Raw genomic sequence first — 19336 nt, 5'->3', positions numbered from 1 at the left:
AGCAGGATAATGCGCCATGTCATAAAGCTCGAATCATCTCAGATTGGTTTCTTGAACATGACAATGAGTTTACTGTACTCAAATGGCCTCCTCAGTCACCAGATCTCAATCCAATAGAGCATCTTTGGGATGTGGTGGAACGGGAGATTCGCATCAGGGATGTGCAGCCGACAAATCTGCGCCAACTGTGTGATGCCATCATGTCAATATGGTCCAAAATCTCTGAGGAATGCTTCCAGCACCTTGTTGAATCTCTGCCACGAAGAATTGAGGCAGTTCTGAAGGCAAAAGGGGGTCCAACCCCTTACTAGCATGGTGTACCTAATAAAGTGGCCAGTGAGTACATATATATATATATATATATATATATATATATATACACAGTGGGGCAAAAAAGTATTTAGTCAGTCAGCAATAGTGCAAGTTCCACCACTTAAAAAGATGAGAGGCGTCTGTAATTTACATCATGGGTAGACCTCAACTATGGGAGAAAAACTGAGAAAAAAAAATCCAGAAAATCACATTGTCTGTTTCTTTTTCCTTTTATTTGCATATTATGGTGGAAAATAAGTATTTGGTCAGAAACAAAATTTCATCTCAATACTCTGTGATATATCCTTTGTTGGCAATGACAGAGGTCAAACGTTTTCTGTAAGTCTTCACAAGGTTGCCACACACTGTTGTTGGTATGTTGGCCCATTCCTCCATGCAGATCTCCTCTAGAGCAGTGATGTTTTTGGCTTTTCGCTTGGCAACACGGACTTTCAACTCCCTCCAAAGGTTTTCTATAGGGTTGAGATCTGGAGACTGGCTAGGCCACTCCAGGACCTTGAAATGCTTCTTACGAAGCCACTCCTTCGTTGCCCTGGCGGTGTGCATTGGATCATTGTCATGTTGAAAGACCCAGCCACGTTTCATCATCAATGCCCTTGCTGATGGAAGGAGGTTTGCACTCAAAATCTCACGATACATGGCCCCATTCATTCTTTCATGTACCCGGATCAGTTGTCCTGGCCCCTTTGCAGAGAAACAGCCCCAAAGCATGATGTTTCCACCACCATGCTTTACAGTAGGTATGGTGTTTGATGGATGCAACTCAGTATTCTTTTTCCTCCAAACACGACAAGTTGTGTTTCTACCAAACAGTTCCAGTTTGGTTTCATCAGACCATAGGACATTCTCCCAAAACTCCTCTGGATCATCCAAATGCTCTCTAGCAAACTTCAGACGGGCCCGGACATGTACAGGCTTAAGCAGTGGGACACGTCTGGCACTGCAGGATCTGAGTCCATGGTGGCGTAGTGTGTTACTTATGGTAGGCCTTGTTACATTGGTCCCAGCTCTCTGCAGTTCATTCACTAGGTCCCCCCGCGTGGTTCTGGGATTTTTGCTCACCGTTCTTGTGATCATTCTGACCCCACGGGGTGGGATTTTGTGTGGAGCACCAGATCAAGGGAGATTATCAGTGGTCTTGTATGTCTTCCATTTTCTAATTATTGCTCCCACAGTTGATTTCTTCACTCCAAGCTGGTTGGCTATTGCAGATTCAGTCTTCCCAGCCTGGTGCAGGGCTACAATTTTGTTTCTGGTGTCCTTTGACAACTCTTTGGTCTTCACCATAGTGGAGTTTGGAGTCAGACTGTTTGAGGGTGTGCACAGGTGTCTTTATATACTGATAACAAGTTTAAACAGGTGCCATTACTACAGGTAATGAGTGGAGGAAAGAGGAGACTCTTAAAGAAGAAGTTACAGGTCTGTGAGAGCCAGAAATCTTGATTGCTTGTTTCTGACCAAATACTTATTTTCCACCATAATATGCAAATAAAAGGAAAAAAAAACAGACAATGTGATTTTCTGGATTTTTTTTTCTCAGTTTGTCTCCCATAGTTGAGGTCTACCTATGATGTAAATTACAGACGCCTCTCATCTTTTTAAGTGGTGGAACTTGCACTATTGCTGACTGACTAAATACTTTTTTGCCCCACTGTATATATATATATATCTCTATCTATCTATCTATAGGAAAGCCTATGACTCAATGCCGCTATGGAGAACAACATTGGAAGTCAACTCAAGACTACTAGCACAAGTGACCATCAAATGTGGCATATAGCAAGGTGATGCACTGTCCCCATTTCTGTTCTGCATAGGCTTGAATCCCCTCAGTCAGATAATTACAGAGTCTGGGTATGGATACAAGTTCAAGGGTGGAAGCACCATCAGCCACCTCCTCTACATGGATGATATCAAGCTGTATGCGAAAAATGAATAAGACATCGATTCACTGATCCACCTGACAAGGATCTACAGTGAAAACATCAGGATGTCCTTTGGACTGGAGAAGTGCGGCCGGTTGGTAATAAAGAGAGGCAAGGTAGTCAAGACCGATGGAGTGGAATTACCAACAGGGCATATAGCAGATGTACAGACATGCTACAAGTATCTCGGCATCCCACAGGGATACGGTAACCATGATGAGGCAAGGAAAGCAGCAACATCCAAATACAATCAAATGGTAAGACAGGTCCTGAAGAGCCAGCTCAATGGAAGAATAGCACCCAAAGATTGTATACCAACAGAAAGGAGGGTGGTTGAGGCTTGATAAGCATCCAAGCCACCATCATGGATGAAACAGAATGGCGCCAGAAGATGAGAGAAAGCCTAAGGCAGCAACAACAACAGATCTCGAAGAACGAACAGGAACATGAAGCGCCATGGCAAGACAAGCCGCTGTATGGGATGTACCATACACAGATAATGGAGATAGCTGACATGGAGAAATCCTACCAATGGCTGGAGAAAGCTGGACTCCGAGACTGCACAGAGGCACTAATCATTACAGCACAAGAGCAAGCACTAAGTACCAGATCCATAGGAGCACGAATCTATCACACAAGAAAGACCTAAGGTGCAGACTATGCAAAGAAACCTCAGAAACAATCCAACACATAGTGGCAGGATGCAAAATGCAAGCAGGAACATCGTATACTGAACGCCACAACCAAGTAGCGGGAATTGTATACAAGAACATCTGTGCAGCATATGGGCTAAGCCCCCCTTAATCCAGGTGGGAGACCCCATAAAAAGTGGTGGAAAATAAAAGGGCTAAGATCCTGTGGGACTTCAAGTTCAAGACAGATAAGCAGGTGTTGGCTAACCAACCAGACATTGTCATTGTAGACAAGGATCAGAAGACAGCAATGATAATAGATGTGGCAGTGCCAAGTGACAGCAATATCAGGAAGGAATATGAGAAGCTGGAGATATACCAGGGCCTCAAAGGAGAACTGGAGAAGATGTGGAAGGTGAAGGCAACAGTGATTCCAGTGGTGAAAGGAGCAGTAGCTACGGGGGGGGGGGCAGAGGGGGCGGTGACCCAGGGCCCCGTGCTCTGAGGGGGCCCAACCGGAGGTACGCTACTGTAACTGTATCAGCGTGCGCAGCACGCCTATACAATTACATTCTGCGGCACAGCAGGGAGAATCGATCTATCTGCTCTGCTGCCCGGCCGCTATGGGCCCCTGAGCAGGCGGGGGGCCCGGTGCCAGCAGTGGGCCCCTCGCCCGTCATCGCAGGTTCAGCTGTATCAGCATCTAGCCGATACAGCTGACCGCAGTGATGAGAGGAGCGAGCGCTCCTTCTCCCATCATCCCCCTCTCGCTGACAGCGGGCGCGATGATGTCACTGCCCGGCGCCGCTGTCAGGAGATGAGTGGGAGCAGTGAGCAGCGCAGGACCTGGGAGCAAGAGAGGTGAGTATTGGATTTATTTTATTATGGGGATGCATTATACTATAGTCTGCCTATAGGGGATGGGGGGTGCTGCCTTATACTACAGTCTGCCTATAGGGGATGGCGGGGCTGCCTTATACTACAGTCTGCCTATAGGGGATGGCGGGACTGCTTTATATTAGTCTGCCTATAGGGGGGTGCTGCCTTATATTACATTCTGCTTATGGGGGGCTACAATATACTATTGAGTCTGCCTATGGGGGGGCTGCATTATACTGTGGAGTCTGTCTATGGGGGCTGTATTATACTATATTGAGGACTATCTGGTGTATTATAATATATGGAGACTATCTAAGGAGCCATCATACAGTGTGGAGATTACAGTGAGGGGGCCATCATACAGTGTGGAGATTACAGTGAGGGGGCCATCATACAGTGTTGGAGCCATCATTGGGGGATAATAAGGGGTCAGTATATATACAGTGAGGGGGCATTATACTGTGCTTAGGGGAGCTGTACAGGGGGGGGAGACTCAGGACATTATTAAATGTAAAGTGGGCACTTATTGTTATAGGGGAATTCAGGTTACTGTGACTGTCAAACGGGGAACACACAGGGCAATATTACATTCTAGGGGACAAAATGTGGGCACTGTTTTCTAGGGCACATGCACCTGGCATTACTATATTATACAGGGATGCTTTAGAATTTAGAGGTCACATAGAACCACACAGCAGGTGCAGTAGTAGGGACACATAGGGCAGCAGTGGCTCAGTATTGGGGTATCAGCAGGATAAGGGGTTGGAATATGAGAAGTGAAACGTGTCTTTGTTGTATTCTCTGTAGCAGAGTCGTGGCTGGAGACGTTGTCATGTCGGTCAGGGCCAGATGGAAAAGATGTGAAAAGTGAACGATTCCATCAGAAAGAACGTCAGCGGTAAGTCACCAACTATAACTGTGCAGTAATCACTTATATGCTCTGTAGGACTGATATTTACCACTGACCATATGGCGGCAATATCCATGTTGGTCTTTATATAGAGATTCTTTTCAGTATCAGCGCAGTCATCTCCTACATCCACTATTAGGGTGCGTCACCGAGTTGTAATCAAAGTTATCTGGTTGGGAGTACACTCAGAAGTTTCGCCTCCCCTGAACCAAAACCCTAGCTACGCCTCTGGATAGGAGCACTTGGCGCAGTGCCCCCTAAGTTGGAAGAATGGCTACAACAGATCCCAGGAGCAACATCTAAGCTCTCTGTCCAGAAAAGCGAAATGCTGGGAACAACTAAGATCCTGCGCAGAACCCTCAAACTCCCAGGCCTCTGGTAAAGGACCCGAGAATGAGGAAGGACAAAAAAGACTACCCCCATAGAGGGGTGAGAGGGAAATTATATATATATATATATATATATATATATATATATATATATATATATATATATATATATATATATATATATATATATATATATAATCTTTTAGCATGTATCTTTTGTATCTAAATATCTAATCTCTTTCTTACATATTTCCTTGGAAAACTATGTGTAAATTACACAGAGAATTTCTATATGTAAAAGCTCATGTTAAAATCACCTAGCCAACAGATCATGCTTGCATGTAAATCGGATGCTAAGTTTTATAATTGGATTGTACTTGCATGAAAATTGCATGACACTCGTCAAACTTTTCTGGACCGAAATCGGACCTTTTTATTTTTTTCACGGTGATGGGTATGAGCCCTAACACAGAGAGGGAGCAGAGAGAGCCTTCAGAACCATTTGCAGGAGCGCTGACAGATTTATAATATTTTTGCACATGACTCCGCTAGATAAAGGAGATGCACTCTGCAGCAGCAAAAAGGTATACCGTAATTGCTTTTTTCCCCACAAAGACTATTTAGAAAGAGTAGAAATCAAATGAACAAAAAAAAATGAAAAAAAAAAAACAAACAATCTGTAAAAAAGGTATACATAGCCTATAAAAACGAAGAAAAAAAACATCTATTTTGCCCATAAAAAAAACAATCATATGGCAGCTTTCATTTTGAACTGTGTGATTAGCTGCTGTGGGCAACAAATACTTTTTTTTGCTGTTTTGTAACTCTCCCCCACTGTTCTTGAGGGGGGCAGTGTATCTATTTTTTATCATGCTTTTTATTTTTATGACCATCTCCACATTTATTATAGAAATACCATAAATCAACTCCAAATGGAGGGCATCACCTCAATTTTATTATCTTGCTTTAACCAATTGTCCGTGCTGTACTACCGATGATGTCTAAAGGAAAAATAAGCTTGTTTGCATGTGTATCCTTTGGTTATTTTCTTTTTGTGTATATGGTGATGTTATTATGTGGCATTTATTCCACAGGTGGGCACACAGTTTTTTGTTGTTTTTTAAGGTTCCAGACTTCATACTGTGTTTTATGATAAAAGGAAACATCCCTTACATCAGTCACTTCTGTACAATAAATCAGAATGAAGCTACTGCCATCTAACGTTTCCGTTATGAATTCTGAAACCCAAAAATCATCTGTTAAAGTGTCTACACTATAAATACGAGAGATTGAAGCTAAGCTGAGGGAAAAGTGGCGCCGAGATCAGAATCTGAGGTTTCCCAGCAGCAGGAAACAGCAGGACATTGTAGGTCGAAAGTGAAGATCCCATATTGGAAATTCTAGAGACCTTGAAGTATTTTACATGGAGGTCACATTATTACCAACAAAGCTTGTAATAAATCAGAAGCATGCACATAGTATATGATACGCAGCAGCTATAATTTTTTACCGCTATTTTTTTCCCACACTGGTACATATAACCGTACACACACAAATAATGTCACAGATTTACCTGCTATACGGGTTACCACGTACAATTTATCACATCTTCATGAAGAGTTAATTTAGGAACTCTTAAAGGGAATGTACAAAATTTGAAATAATGGCTGCTTTCTTTCAAAAACGGAAGACCTATCAGTAGTCGTGCAACTCCGCTCTATTCCCTTTAATTGTCAGACAGCCATTGAATTACAGCAAAACTTACAATTGGCAGAGTCGCGTACAACTTTTGGCAACACACATATAAATACTAGAAACTAGTTAAATAGTAACTAAACCTTACAAGGTTTTTTCATATTTCAGTCCCTTATAATTGAAAGTAGATCGGTGGGGGTCTGGCTCATGAGACTCTCCCCACTCACTCAAAGCCCACCTTTTACCCCCGAGAGGTGCGCAGTTCAGGCGACAGGAGGGCAACGCTCCTATCTGAGCACACAGATCAGGCAGAGTGGGGTATTATGCGACTTTATTGCCTGAACGCCGCACCAATTGGGGGTGGAGGAGAGCGATCAGCGCGGGTACCAGAAGCTCAGCTCCCACCGCTCAGTCTGAATATTTTAATATCACTTGTCAGCCGGATATATGATCTACACTGGGATTAGAGAAGAAAATAAAACAATAAGAACATATGGTCTATGAAGATTTGCTGACGTAACACATTCTCTCTCTGAGTCACGTTCTAAAGTCTGAGCTGTAGCCAAAACCATTAAAACTGTTAACAATAAGGAGGCCAACATGATATTACGATCTGTTCTGTGTGGAAGGAAAAGCTCAATTATACTGATTTAGATGGTGACCCAATGAAAAAAAAATATCCTCACAACACATGAAATGTGAGGCCTAGCTTTAATTGCTAATATCCCCTTTAATGACACAACCAACTTCCATTTTTGCTATTTTAATATTTCCTCTCCTTCTTACAAGAGCCATAACTTATGCACTTTTCCATCGTCGTGGTCACAGAAGGTCTTGTCTTTTGGGGGTGAGTTGTAGTTTTGAATAAGACCATTTACTTTATAATATAATGTGCTGAAAAACAGAAGCAAAAAGTCCAGGGGAGGCGAAATGTTGAAAATCAATTAGACCATTTTTTGGGGGGGAGGAGAGAAAGGGTTGATATAGTGGTTTTTTTGCACGTTAAAAAATTACTATGACAATTACAGCAGTACCAAACTTATATAGTTTTTGTATTACTTTAGTGGCTTCAAAAAATTGTGAACTTTAAAAAAAAAAAAAAAAAAAAAAAAAAAAAGTGTTCCATGCTGTTTTCATGATCTTTTTGTATTTATTTTTTTTAGTTTTACGTCTATGTAGCTGTGTGACAGGTTTTTTTGAGTGCGCGGTACACTTTTTATTGGTATAGTTTGTGGCAGTTTTTTTTTTTTTTTTTTTTTTAAACTATTGCACTTTTTGGAGATCGAAAAACAAATTAGATTTTTCTCTTTACAGTTGGGTTAAATAATTTTATAGCTTGATGAATTGAACTTTTTTTTTTATTTCCTTATTTTTTTTTTGGGGGGGGGGGAGGTGGGGGAGAAATTAAAATTTTTAAACGTTATTCTTTTAGCTTCCTAGGGGAATTAAACCTGCACTAATTTCATCACTTGTACATTGACAGCAAGATTCCATCTAGGTTAAGATAAAAAAGGAACCCTAGACAAATTTTAGGCTTATTCAAGAAAAATGCCTAAACCAAACTACTAGAGAGATTTGTTTCCTAAAGTACCTGGATATCTTCTCGACTAAGCCAAGTGGTTTTTGGAGTAATTCCTTCTGGAGGAGACCAGCAGCCTTCACTTGTTTCAGTATTATAATAGTAGTCAAATTTATCTTTTAACCTTATTTTCAGCCATGAACTCTCTTCTGTGTCCGCAGGACCTAAAGGTGTAAAATTGGTAGAGTGAAGGGAGAGAAACCAACCAGAATAAAGGGTTAAAATCCATCCAAAATTGTTTAATAAACTATCACCAATGCTGTAAAATAATAAAGTATACTTACCTTACCCATCCCCCACACATTGTCTTCCAGTGCTGCTTTGTTGCAGCATTTATATGCATATCCGGACCAAAAAGTAAGTGCAGAGACCGGCGGGGGACCAAAGCAGTGTTGATAGAACAGTGGCAAGATAATTATTTTTTTATTATTTTACAGTATCATTGATGGTTTTTATTACTTTTTTAGGGGTGAACAACCACATTTATTTTTAGTCTATGTGAAAAGAAGCAGAGAATTTGGAGGTGTCAAAAGGGAAACAAAGCTCCAACTGAAGATAACTGGTACCAAGTTCTAGACCTATTTAGATTAAAATAAAAATGATTAAATGATGGACATTTCTCACCAGGGACATTGATGTCATAGCCTTTAGATATACCATCAGTGAGTGAATCAGAATCCTGATATGCTAATTAAAGGGGTGTCACAAAAATCACAAGTTATCCTCTATCGCAGTATTCCCCAACTCCAGTCCTCAAGGCCCACCAACAGGTCAGGTTTTCAGGATTTCCTTTGTATTGCACAGGTGATGGAATTATCACCTGGGCAATTCGAAGGAAATCCTGAAAACATGACCTGTTGGTGGGCCTTGAGGACTGAAGTTGGGGAACCCTGCTCTATCCTACTGATCGCTTGGGGCTTGAGCAATCGGATCTACAGGAATCAGCAAGTTATCCTGCAGACCCCAGTTCTTGGGACTGCAGAACTCCGACAACAGGACTCTACTATTCTCAGCTATATTATCTCCATCAATTCTATGGACAATTAGAGAAGCGGAGGTCGAGCATGCGCATTCACAAGATCAGGAAGTGTGGTTTCCCAGAAGTCAGCTCTCTATTAGTGATGAGTGGACGTGGTCGGATAATAAGGTGTTATCCGAGCATGCTCGCAGGCTAAATGAGTGTCTTCAACGTGCTCGAAAAATGTTAGAGTCCCCGCAGTTGAATTGTTTTGCAGGTGTCTAACAGCCGCGAGACATGCAGCCGCAGGGACTTGAACATACAGGGATTGCCTAACAAACAGCTGTGTTGTGGGTGTTTGACAGCCATAACACAAGCAAGGATTGCAGATTCAACAAGCAATACCTGCATGTGTTGCAGCTGTCGAACAACCGAGAGACATGGACTCGAAAAATATGTTTGCCGCGACACAAGCAGAAATTGCCTAAGAAACAATGCAGCCACAGGGACTCGAACATATTTTTCGAGCATGCTGACGACACTCGATTAGTATTCGAGCATGCTCTAATAACACCTTATCCCAGCACGTTCGGTCATTGCTATCCTCTGTCAATCAGCAAGTTATACTCCTAATATATCCTAATGATAAGGAATAAGTTATAATTTTGGGAAAACCTCTTTAATTCTGCCTTCCTACCAAGTTATATATTGGCAAAAGAAGAGCTTTGCTTTAAACAAGATTATGCATCCATGTTGCATAAAAACTAGAAGTTTCCTCTGCACAGAATTCCAGAAATTGGTGGGGGGTCCTAGGTGATGATAATACCTTCATCTGCCTTTTTTTCCTTCCCCTCCGTCAGGTCTTTGTGGTACACCTCCGCACACTCCGGTATAATTCCCTTCAGTCCAGCATCAGACGACTGCAGCGCTTGCAATGTATGCTGACATTCGTCCTTTTCCAAAGCCAGATTAATTTCTGCCACACAAGCCGCCACTAAATGCAAATTTGAAAAAGTTTCAAAAACAGTAGATTTTTGTGACATAAGAATTCTCTATACACATTTAGAAACGCTGTATATTTTATGTATACAACAAGTCTAACAATACAAAATAATAAAGGTAGCATAGAAAAAGGTCAATAACGGTCTAAGAAACGTGACCGAGGGAATCAGTTATGTGGCATAATCAGATCTTGTAAATGATCCTACGGGAGAACATAATGGTTATATTGAGCGGATCATTCAATTTCTAGAATGTATTACTCATTAGATGTTGTAAAATTCTGACCACACTGGAACAATCGTTCCAACACGTGATCTATGGGACCGAGAGATAATCTCCATCCAACAGCTTTGTATATAGCATCTCAGTATGAATGTGATGGATGTAAATGGTCAGATACGTTCCCCATAGCTGAACATTACCCGCAGAACAGAAGCTAACAAGTTTATAGGCAATGGCATAAAATACAAAAATACATCTGACTGCCCATACAATGAAATGGATATAGGAAGTTTCGCCCGCAGCAGTTCACCCCCAGGTACATTTCATTCCCAGCATTTGACCCCCAGAATGTTTTGCCCCCGCACATTTCACCCCCACCCATTTCGCCCACAGCAGCTCGCCCCTGGATGTTTGTACCCTTGTGGTTCATCAGCAGTTTACCCATTTCTCCCCCAAGAGTTTGCCCCCAGATGTTTGTACCCTTGTGGTTCATGAATTCCCGTCTGTCATCAATGTTTCGCCCCCGGAAGTTCGCCCTGGATGTTTGTACCCTGTTTTGCCCCCAGAATTTTGTGTTTGGATGTTTCGCCAGTTTGTCCTTGTGGTTCACAAAATCCCGTCCGTCATCAATCCACATGTCACAAAAGTACTGTACAGGGTGCTGAACTTTTGTGACATGTTAAATCAACTGTTTCCATCTGTAAGTTTTATGGCTGGGGGGCGAAATGTGTGGGGGTGAAATGTGCGGGGGTGAAATGTGCGGGGGCGAAACATCCTAGGGGCCAAATGCTGGGGGCGAAATGTACCCGGGGCAAACTGCAGGTGGCGAAACATCCAAATCCCCAATGAAATAGATGGGATCCACAGATCTATTGCGTACGGGACATTAGGAGGGCTGATCTCAATGCCCGATCCTTTAGTTCTCTTAAGGACTCCCTCACACCACGGGCCTTTGCTATGCGAAAAACATTGGCCCAGTTTTACTCTTAGTGACAGCTCAGATCTGCGATTATTTTCTCATGTCAATTCGGCATGAGAAAACAAGCTCAGCATGCGGCAACTACTGTATATTTACTTTCTCCGTCTCCTCCGCACCTGTGTTCTGATTCTCGCACGTGAGAGGATCAGAGCACTGACACTCGGCTCCCGCTTGCAGCAGAGTCATTAGCATCTCGTATCTGATGCCATACTCTAATGTGACCCTGGCCTAAGAGTCCGTCCACAAAATTAAAATAACTATGGCCTCTTCTGAGGCTGAGCGCACTTCATTATGGGGAGGGTGCATATGCATGGCTTCAGAATCCTGAACCCTAGTACACGGTGCAAAGACAGTTTCTTTGCTTCCCAATCATAACTTTTCTAGAAACATAAAAACATCTTTTTTTAAAAAAAAAAAATAGTATATATATATATATATATATATATATATATATATATATATATATATATATTTATTTGGGGTAAGGGCGCGCTCACACAACTGTGTAAATCGGAGGCGTGCAATCTGTTAAAAAGAGGTATTGACCTCGGACCAATGTTATACAATGAGGCCGTGCGATCTGAGGGTTTTTTTTCAGCAGTATTCAGCTGCGATTTGACTCCAAAATAAAAATCAGATGTCACACGGACCATCAATACGGCTCCTGATTTTTATGATTATTACGCAATTCTGTAGGATGGGAAATCGTAGATTGTGATGTAAATGATTAATAGCTGCTGAGTTAAAAAATCAGATTACGGTATATACGGACAGACAGGTGTGACCAACGAGAAAAAAAATCGTCCCACTCTCCTGGATGAGAATAGGACCGACTTATTTATACGCTCATGTGACCTCAGCCTAAGAGGCACTCACAACTGGGGCCGGAACTTATTACAGATTGTAGGAAGCTATGAGGTCTGCAGATAACGAAAATGATAAGGAATTAAATGAATAATACTAGAAATTTGATTACTTAGAATTACAGTGAGAAATCTTGATTTCCATAAAACTTATGCCCTGTTTACATGGGGCCCAGGCCAGGAAAGTCAGACAGATCTGACCGTACATGCTGACATACAGTATCCTGAAGCAAAAGCACTGGGAAAGGATCGGCCATGTATAGATTATGGCATTATTACTATGCTTTCTTTAGATTTTCTCACTAAGTGGTTGTAATGATCTCCCTGGTCTCTCCACCATCTCCAATCCATCACTCCTCCTTAGCAGACAGGCATTTGTGACTTTAGAAATAAAACAAGTAGATTTTGAAGCTGTACATTATATAAGGTAGTAATGTCGGACTAGTTCGAAGTACCAAAAGTGGCATGTAAAAGTCTGGGCACCCCTGGTCAAAATTACTGTTATTGTGAACAGTTAAGCAAGTTGAAGATGAAAGTATCTCTAAAGGTCTAAAGATCAAAATGACATACTGTATTTCAGGAAAAAAAAATTTAAAAAATTTTTTAAAAAGGAAAATGCTCTGATGTAAAAGTTTGGGCACCCTGCATGATTAATACCTAGTAGCACTCCAATTTGTATTTGTCACTGCTTGTAAACTCTTTTTTGTAGTCAGCTAAGAGAGTCTTTCAATTCTTGCTTGAGGTATTTTCATCCATTCTTCCTTGGAAAATTCTTCCAGTTCTGTGAGACTCCTGGGTCGTCTATTTTGAAGTCTAGTCACAGATTATCAATGATGTTCAGATCAGAGGACTGTGAGGGCCATTGTAAAATCTTCAGCTTGCGCCTTTTGAGGTTGTCTATTGTGGATTTTGATGTGTGTGATCATTATCCATGTGTAGAAGCCATCCTCTTTTCAACTTCAGCTTTTTTGCAGCTGGTGTTATGTTGGCATTAAGAATTTGTTGAAATTTCCTTGAATCCATTCTTCCCTCAACCTGTGAAATGATTCCCGTGCCATTGGCTGCAACACAACACTAAAGCATGATTGATCAACTCCCATGCTTAATGGTTGGCGAGATGTTCTTTTTCTGAAATTCTGTGCCCTTTTTTCTCCACACATACCTTTCATCATTGTGGTCAAAGAGATCTATTTCCACATCATCGGTCCTCAGGACTTGTTTCCACAATGCCTCCGGCTTGTTTAGATGTTGTTTTGCATAGTTCTGATGCTGAATTTTATGGTGCGGACGCAGGAGAGGTTTTCTTCAAATGACGACTGTTCCATGAAGGCTATATTTGTGCAGGTGTCTCTGAAAAGTATAGCAATGTACCACAGCTCCAGAGTCTGCTATATCTTTCTGATGGTCTTTGAAATCAAGTGGGGGTCCTGATTTGCCTCTCTTGCAATCCTATGAGTAGCTCTCACTGAAATTTTTATTTTTGCTGCCAGACCTTATCTTGACCTGTTCCTGTTAACTACCATTTCTTAATTACTTTTTGAAAGGAGAAAAGGGCAACTTGATAACACTTTGCTATCTTCTTATAGCCTTCTCCTGCTTTGTGGGCCTCCACCATTTTCAAATAGCTAGGTAGCTGCTTAGAAGAACACATGGCTGCTGTTTTTTTGGCACAAGGTGGAGGAGGCTGGATTTTTATAAAAGCTGGGAAACTTGCATCACCTGGTCTTTTCTAACGATGACGGTGAACATGTCATAACCCTATCAGGCTAATTAAGGGCTGAAATCTTGGTCAAAGTTACGGTATCTGAGCATGCAAATTTCCAAGGGTGCCCAAACTTTTGCATTGGCCCATTTTGATTTTTTGTAAATTTTTAAACTGGAAAAGATGCAACATTTTTTTTTGCCTAAAAGGAAATGTGTCATCTTTATCTTTAGCCCTTTTAGAGATAATTTAGTCTTCAGCTTGGTTAACTGTTTACAATAACAGTCATTTTGACCAAGTAATTTTGAGGTGCCCAAATTTTAAATGCCACTGTATATAAATCAGTGATTTGTTAGTGAGAGAGTCGCCACCATAGGATTCTATGGCTCTGGCTCCCTCTTCAGAAGACAAAAGCTTAGAAATCAGAGCAGGGAGCTTTTTAGTTAAACAGATTGTCCAGGATTATAAAACAGGGCAGGTTTCAGCACCACAAGGTAAACTTTACATTTTAGAGTTCAAGTTTTACAATTGGGTCTCATGCAGACTACATAAAAAGACACGTACATAATCTGTATATGCAGAAAAACAAACAAATGACCTCTATTTAATGAAAAGTGCCGGTACCTCTGTTTGCATCTTGTCTGTCCTGATTGGCGGCATTAATTCCATTCTGTATCTCATCCAGCCACAGAGCAGCCGACTCGTCTCTGGAGTCCTGAAAGAACACAAAATTAACTTGATTCTCATACAGGGAATACTGAGTGTGGTCAGTATAATAAAATGCCAGTTACCCTGTGGCCATGTTGGTAGTCGTGACCACTAAAACAGAGCACTGCGAGCCTCGTCCTACCCACAGCATCCATGGTGCCTTTCCTGATCAAGTAACTACAAGACTTGGCACTCTGATGTGATGAAAAGATGAAATTTATTAAGTAATAGTAATCCAAAAATGTAGAGGTTTCGGTCTTTACAGTGGACCGTCATGAGTATTCAGATCTCCTTTCCTCTGTACACTGGGGTGGATACTGCTCCTCTACCTCTAATCTTCTGGTTCAAGCATTTATCCTGGACAATGCGTATACTGATGAAGGTTTACTATACAGACTGAAAAATCGACATATTTGGATTGCGGTTACTCAATGAATTTCATTTTTTCATCGCATCCGAGTGCCAAGTCTTGCATGGCTGTGTTACGGGATAGGATCCTACTTTGGCACCACCGACCTGAAGTGCCGTGTTCTTCCTTATCTCTTCTGATTAGTAGGCCCACGTGATGTCATGTGTGCGTCGCCCCTCCATGTAAGGACGTAACAGGACCTAATAATCAGGAGAGGTGCTGGTGCTGTCACATGTAGTAGGAGGTTGGCATTGATGTAGTCTGGCAGCTACGGACCACCCATGTGGCCACTGGATCAGGATCCTACAAATCTTTTCGCACAACTCTAAAAAGAGAAAAATATTGATACCCTTCTATCTTCTTCTTTCAGCACCTATCTTGCTTTCTATCCGAAAACAAAGTAGTGCTGTTTGGATATAGGAGCAAACACTACCAGCATTTAACCATGATCAGACTTCACATTGCTAACTGCATACCTGATTAAATAGATCCCTTAGACCTGGCAATGTTGGTGTACTTACTTTGTATGTCCATGTCTGAACGGCTCTATAAAACTTTAAACTCATTGATAGCAGGCAAGGTGTGCGAGTGCGGGGAATTCTGCACGTGGCGCTCATACAATCCTCAGCATCAATCAAGATGCTTTGAAGTGTCATCAGACTAGATGTGAAACCCTTTATTGAAGTAAGTACACCGGCCTCATTAGTGCTAAATCAAAAACCTCCCTTAACCTCCCCATTCCTATTAATGCCTTCTTATGAAAATGGAAAAGCCCCCTAAAAGAGATCCATAAAAAGGACACAGTGCTCTCCTGCAGAATGAGAACATGAAGGATCAGATTTAGATTTCACTGCAAGTCTTTTTTTTTCCATCGCTCATGTGGTTACACAGCGTCAAGAGCCTTGTGGCGCAGGGGCCTCGGATTTCAGGTATGTTTCGGCATGTTACTTCCGGTTTAGACATGACAGATTACGGGAATTCACAATCAGTTTTCACATGCTCCAGGCAGAAAAAGTCCCAAGGCAAAATATCTCTCTACGGTTCAACATGAATTTCTGAGAGGCCCCACTTAAAAGCCCATAATAAACGGAAAACAGCCGATAACGGCGCCATCCAGATAGACGTTCAGGAGAGAGGAGAGGGGATATCCTGTTTACAACTTTCCCAATTACAGAATGAATAATGGATTAAAGAATAAAAAAAAATAAAAACAGCAGATTTCCTGTGAGCGCAGTAAAACCACCCACCCAGCGGCACATCCATGTCCAGCCTTACAAGAGCGACCTTCCGATAAGAAGTCGACATAATATACAGTAGATGTGAATAAACAGGAAATGGAAGACTAACACAACATCTGTTCAACTCGCGACTGCAGAAAACAGAAGAGAAGTTTGTGTCTATGGAAGATGCCCTAACAGCAATATTTGCAGTATTTCCAACCCTATAAGATAATTTCCTATAGGAGCCATCCGATGATACAGTTGCACAGCTATCTGAAGCTAAGAGGGGTTGTCGCCTAACCACAGGATAACTTAGAACCTGCTGATCGGCGGGTGCCCAACCAGCAGATCGGGGGTTGTTGCATAAAATGGACAGCAGGTCAAACACCTGACCACTGCTTTTCATTCTCTATGGGGTTGCGGGAGAAAAAACACTAGCGCACTGCTTGACAGCCCCACAGGAAATTAATGAAGCGGGCCGCACGTGTGCACTGCAGCCCCATTGTAGTGGGGATAAAAGTTCCTTGTTTAGCAAAGTGTGGGTCCGAGAGGTCAAAACCCAATTGATCAACAAGTCATCTCCAATCTGGATAGCGGATTATGTGTGGCTTCACGAGTCGGGCAAGAAAATCAGACAGTGAGCTATCAATCAAGGTAAAGCGGCTGGTGTTGGTCAGTAAAACAACCTCAGGAGGCAGATACTGGCAGAGGCATAACAATTGTCGTTGCAGTGGGTGTGAGGGGAACCTGCCAACACCAATTTCACCTGGATGTGCGTCCTCAGCCCTCGCCCTGTGTTACGTTGCAATGCACACTACCAGCCAAAGGCCAGCAGCTGACATCAACTTATCAGTGACGCGCAGTGGCATGCTGAATTCAGCTGCTTGCTTCTGTGCTGGCTGCAGAAAAGGACGCTGCAAGCTCTGGGAGTGGAGGATGGCGAGTAGAATTGATTGTTTCTTTTTAAAATGTACAATATACCAGGATAGGGTCATTATACCAGGATAGGGTCATTATACCAGGATAGGGTCATTATACCAGGATAGGGTCATTATACCAGGATAGAGTCATTATACCAGGATAGGGTCATTATACCAGGATAGAGTCATTATACCAGGATAGAGTCATTATACCAGGATAGAGTCATTATACCAGGATAGAGTCATTATACCAGGATAGAGTCATTATACCAGGATAGAGTCATTATACCAGGATAGGGTCAGTATACCAGGATAGGGTCAGTATACCAGGATAGAGTCATTATACCAGGATAGGGTCAGTATACCAGGATAGGATCAGTATACCAGGATAGGGTCAGTATACCAGGATAGGATCAGTATACCAGGATAGGGTCATTATACCAGGATAGAGTCATTATACGAGGATAGAGTCATTATACCAGGATAGGGTCATTATACCAGGATAGGGTCATTATACCAGGATAGAGTCATTATACCAGGATAGGGTCATTATACCAGGATAGGGTCATTATACCAGTATGGGGAACAGGATACCAAAATGGGAGACAGGATACCAAAATGGGAGACAGGAAACCAGTACAGGGAACATTATACAAAGAATGGAGGACATTATACCAAGAATGGGCACATTATTACATGGGGGTGAACACATATGTCTTTATAGGATCCAGAACACTACAAGGGCCCATACAACTGAGCAATATGTAGGTGTGGGCTCAGGTCCAAATTTTGCATCGGGGCCCATTGGACTCTAGTTATGCCACTGGATATACCTCATTTGCATATAATTAAAAAAAAAAAAAAAAACCCACATTTCTCAGGGTTGCAACAACAGATTGAAATGTAAATCAATCGACTCTTTAATATCTTCTAAAACCTACAAACCCATATATGTGGTTTGGGAGTTGATCTTGCTGACAGATTCCCTTTAAATCAGGGCATGGTCCAACCTCACTGTTCCCCACAGAGAACACATGCATGACGTCAATTTTTTCTTTTTTTTTTTTTTTTTTTTTAGCAAATGACATTAATTACAATGAATCAGAAGTCAGATGGTTCATCCACTTACAACAAGTTTATGTTCATTAGTAAGGACGCCATTGTATTCCCACGGTGCTGCATCGTAAGGGTCACACACAGATTCCAATTAAATGAGCAGGAAGCACAAGGGGTTTTATTACTCCGTACTTCTGAAGTCTAACATCTGAAGTGTTACCGGAGGCATCAGAGCCAAGCAAGAGAATCAATTATTAACCAAGATACACAAGGACATGAAAAGGAACAGCGGTCAAGAGAAGTTACCATGACTAATTGTGGTGTAGGATATGTGTAGTTTTGTGTGACATCTTAGCGAGACCCTACGAACAAGGAATCACTGCCTGTAGTCCTAGCACACCGCGTATTATTACATTTGTGGATGTACTAGTATTATATACTTAGGTGTGCGGTCATAGTTCATTTTGCTCTGATACGTGTGATCCCACTAATGACAACACTGGTATACAGTGATTTTGGTGCCAACGACGTCTGAACAGTTTTATATTAAGTTTATGACTTCGGTTTTGTCAGATTGGCTCTAGTTTCTGAGATATTTAATAGTTAGTTACAGTCGAACAGAGCGATCGGATCAGACATCGTTCTGTCCCAATCATAATTTATCGGCAGCCTGTGTGTAAACAGGCTGGTAAATAAGCGCCAAACAACTTGTCATATAGTCGGTCGTCACTCGTTCTGGTGAAAAGATGGGTTGAAATTGGCATGCATAATTACTGTAGTGAGCCACGTATCACAATTTATTACATTGTGACTAAAAATGGCTAAATCTACTCGTCCTTGGGAAATGTGAATGTTTTTGTCTACAAAGGAAGGAAAAGAGAACGTCTGCCAAACTCTTCTGAAACTGCTGGAGTTTGTGAGGACAATAGAAGTCAGCAGGGAAAATCCAACTTGTCGAATATAACCAAAGGATTACTCTACAATAAGTGCCGATTGTGAACATCCCATAACGAAA

The 19336-nt window shown here is 41.8% G+C and overlaps 1 protein-coding gene across 3 annotated transcripts in view; it reads right to left on the bottom strand.

Annotated features, from left to right (window-relative positions):
* The window catches only part of IQGAP2 (IQ motif containing GTPase activating protein 2), a 401653-nt gene that overhangs the window by 82792 nt on the left and 299525 nt on the right, over nt 1–19336 (bottom strand). For all 3 annotated transcript variants that reach the window (XM_073584112.1, XM_073584115.1, XM_073584113.1), the window contains 3 exons: nt 14633–14723; nt 10067–10234; nt 8295–8446 (listed from right to left, as the gene is read on the bottom strand). In XM_073584112.1, coding sequence (XP_073440213.1) covers nt 8295–8446; nt 10067–10234; nt 14633–14723 — 411 coding nt within the window. The remainder of the gene's footprint in view (nt 1–8294; nt 8447–10066; nt 10235–14632; nt 14724–19336) is intronic.

This window comes from Dendrobates tinctorius, unplaced genomic scaffold (assembly GCF_039654945.1).
Source record: "Dendrobates tinctorius isolate UK_male_01 unplaced genomic scaffold, ASM3965494v1 ptg000083l, whole genome shotgun sequence".
NCBI lineage: Eukaryota > Metazoa > Chordata > Amphibia > Anura > Dendrobatidae > Dendrobates > Dendrobates tinctorius.
The sequence above is the reverse complement of the archived record's forward strand: the minus strand, read 5'-3'. Positions and strand labels throughout refer to the sequence as shown.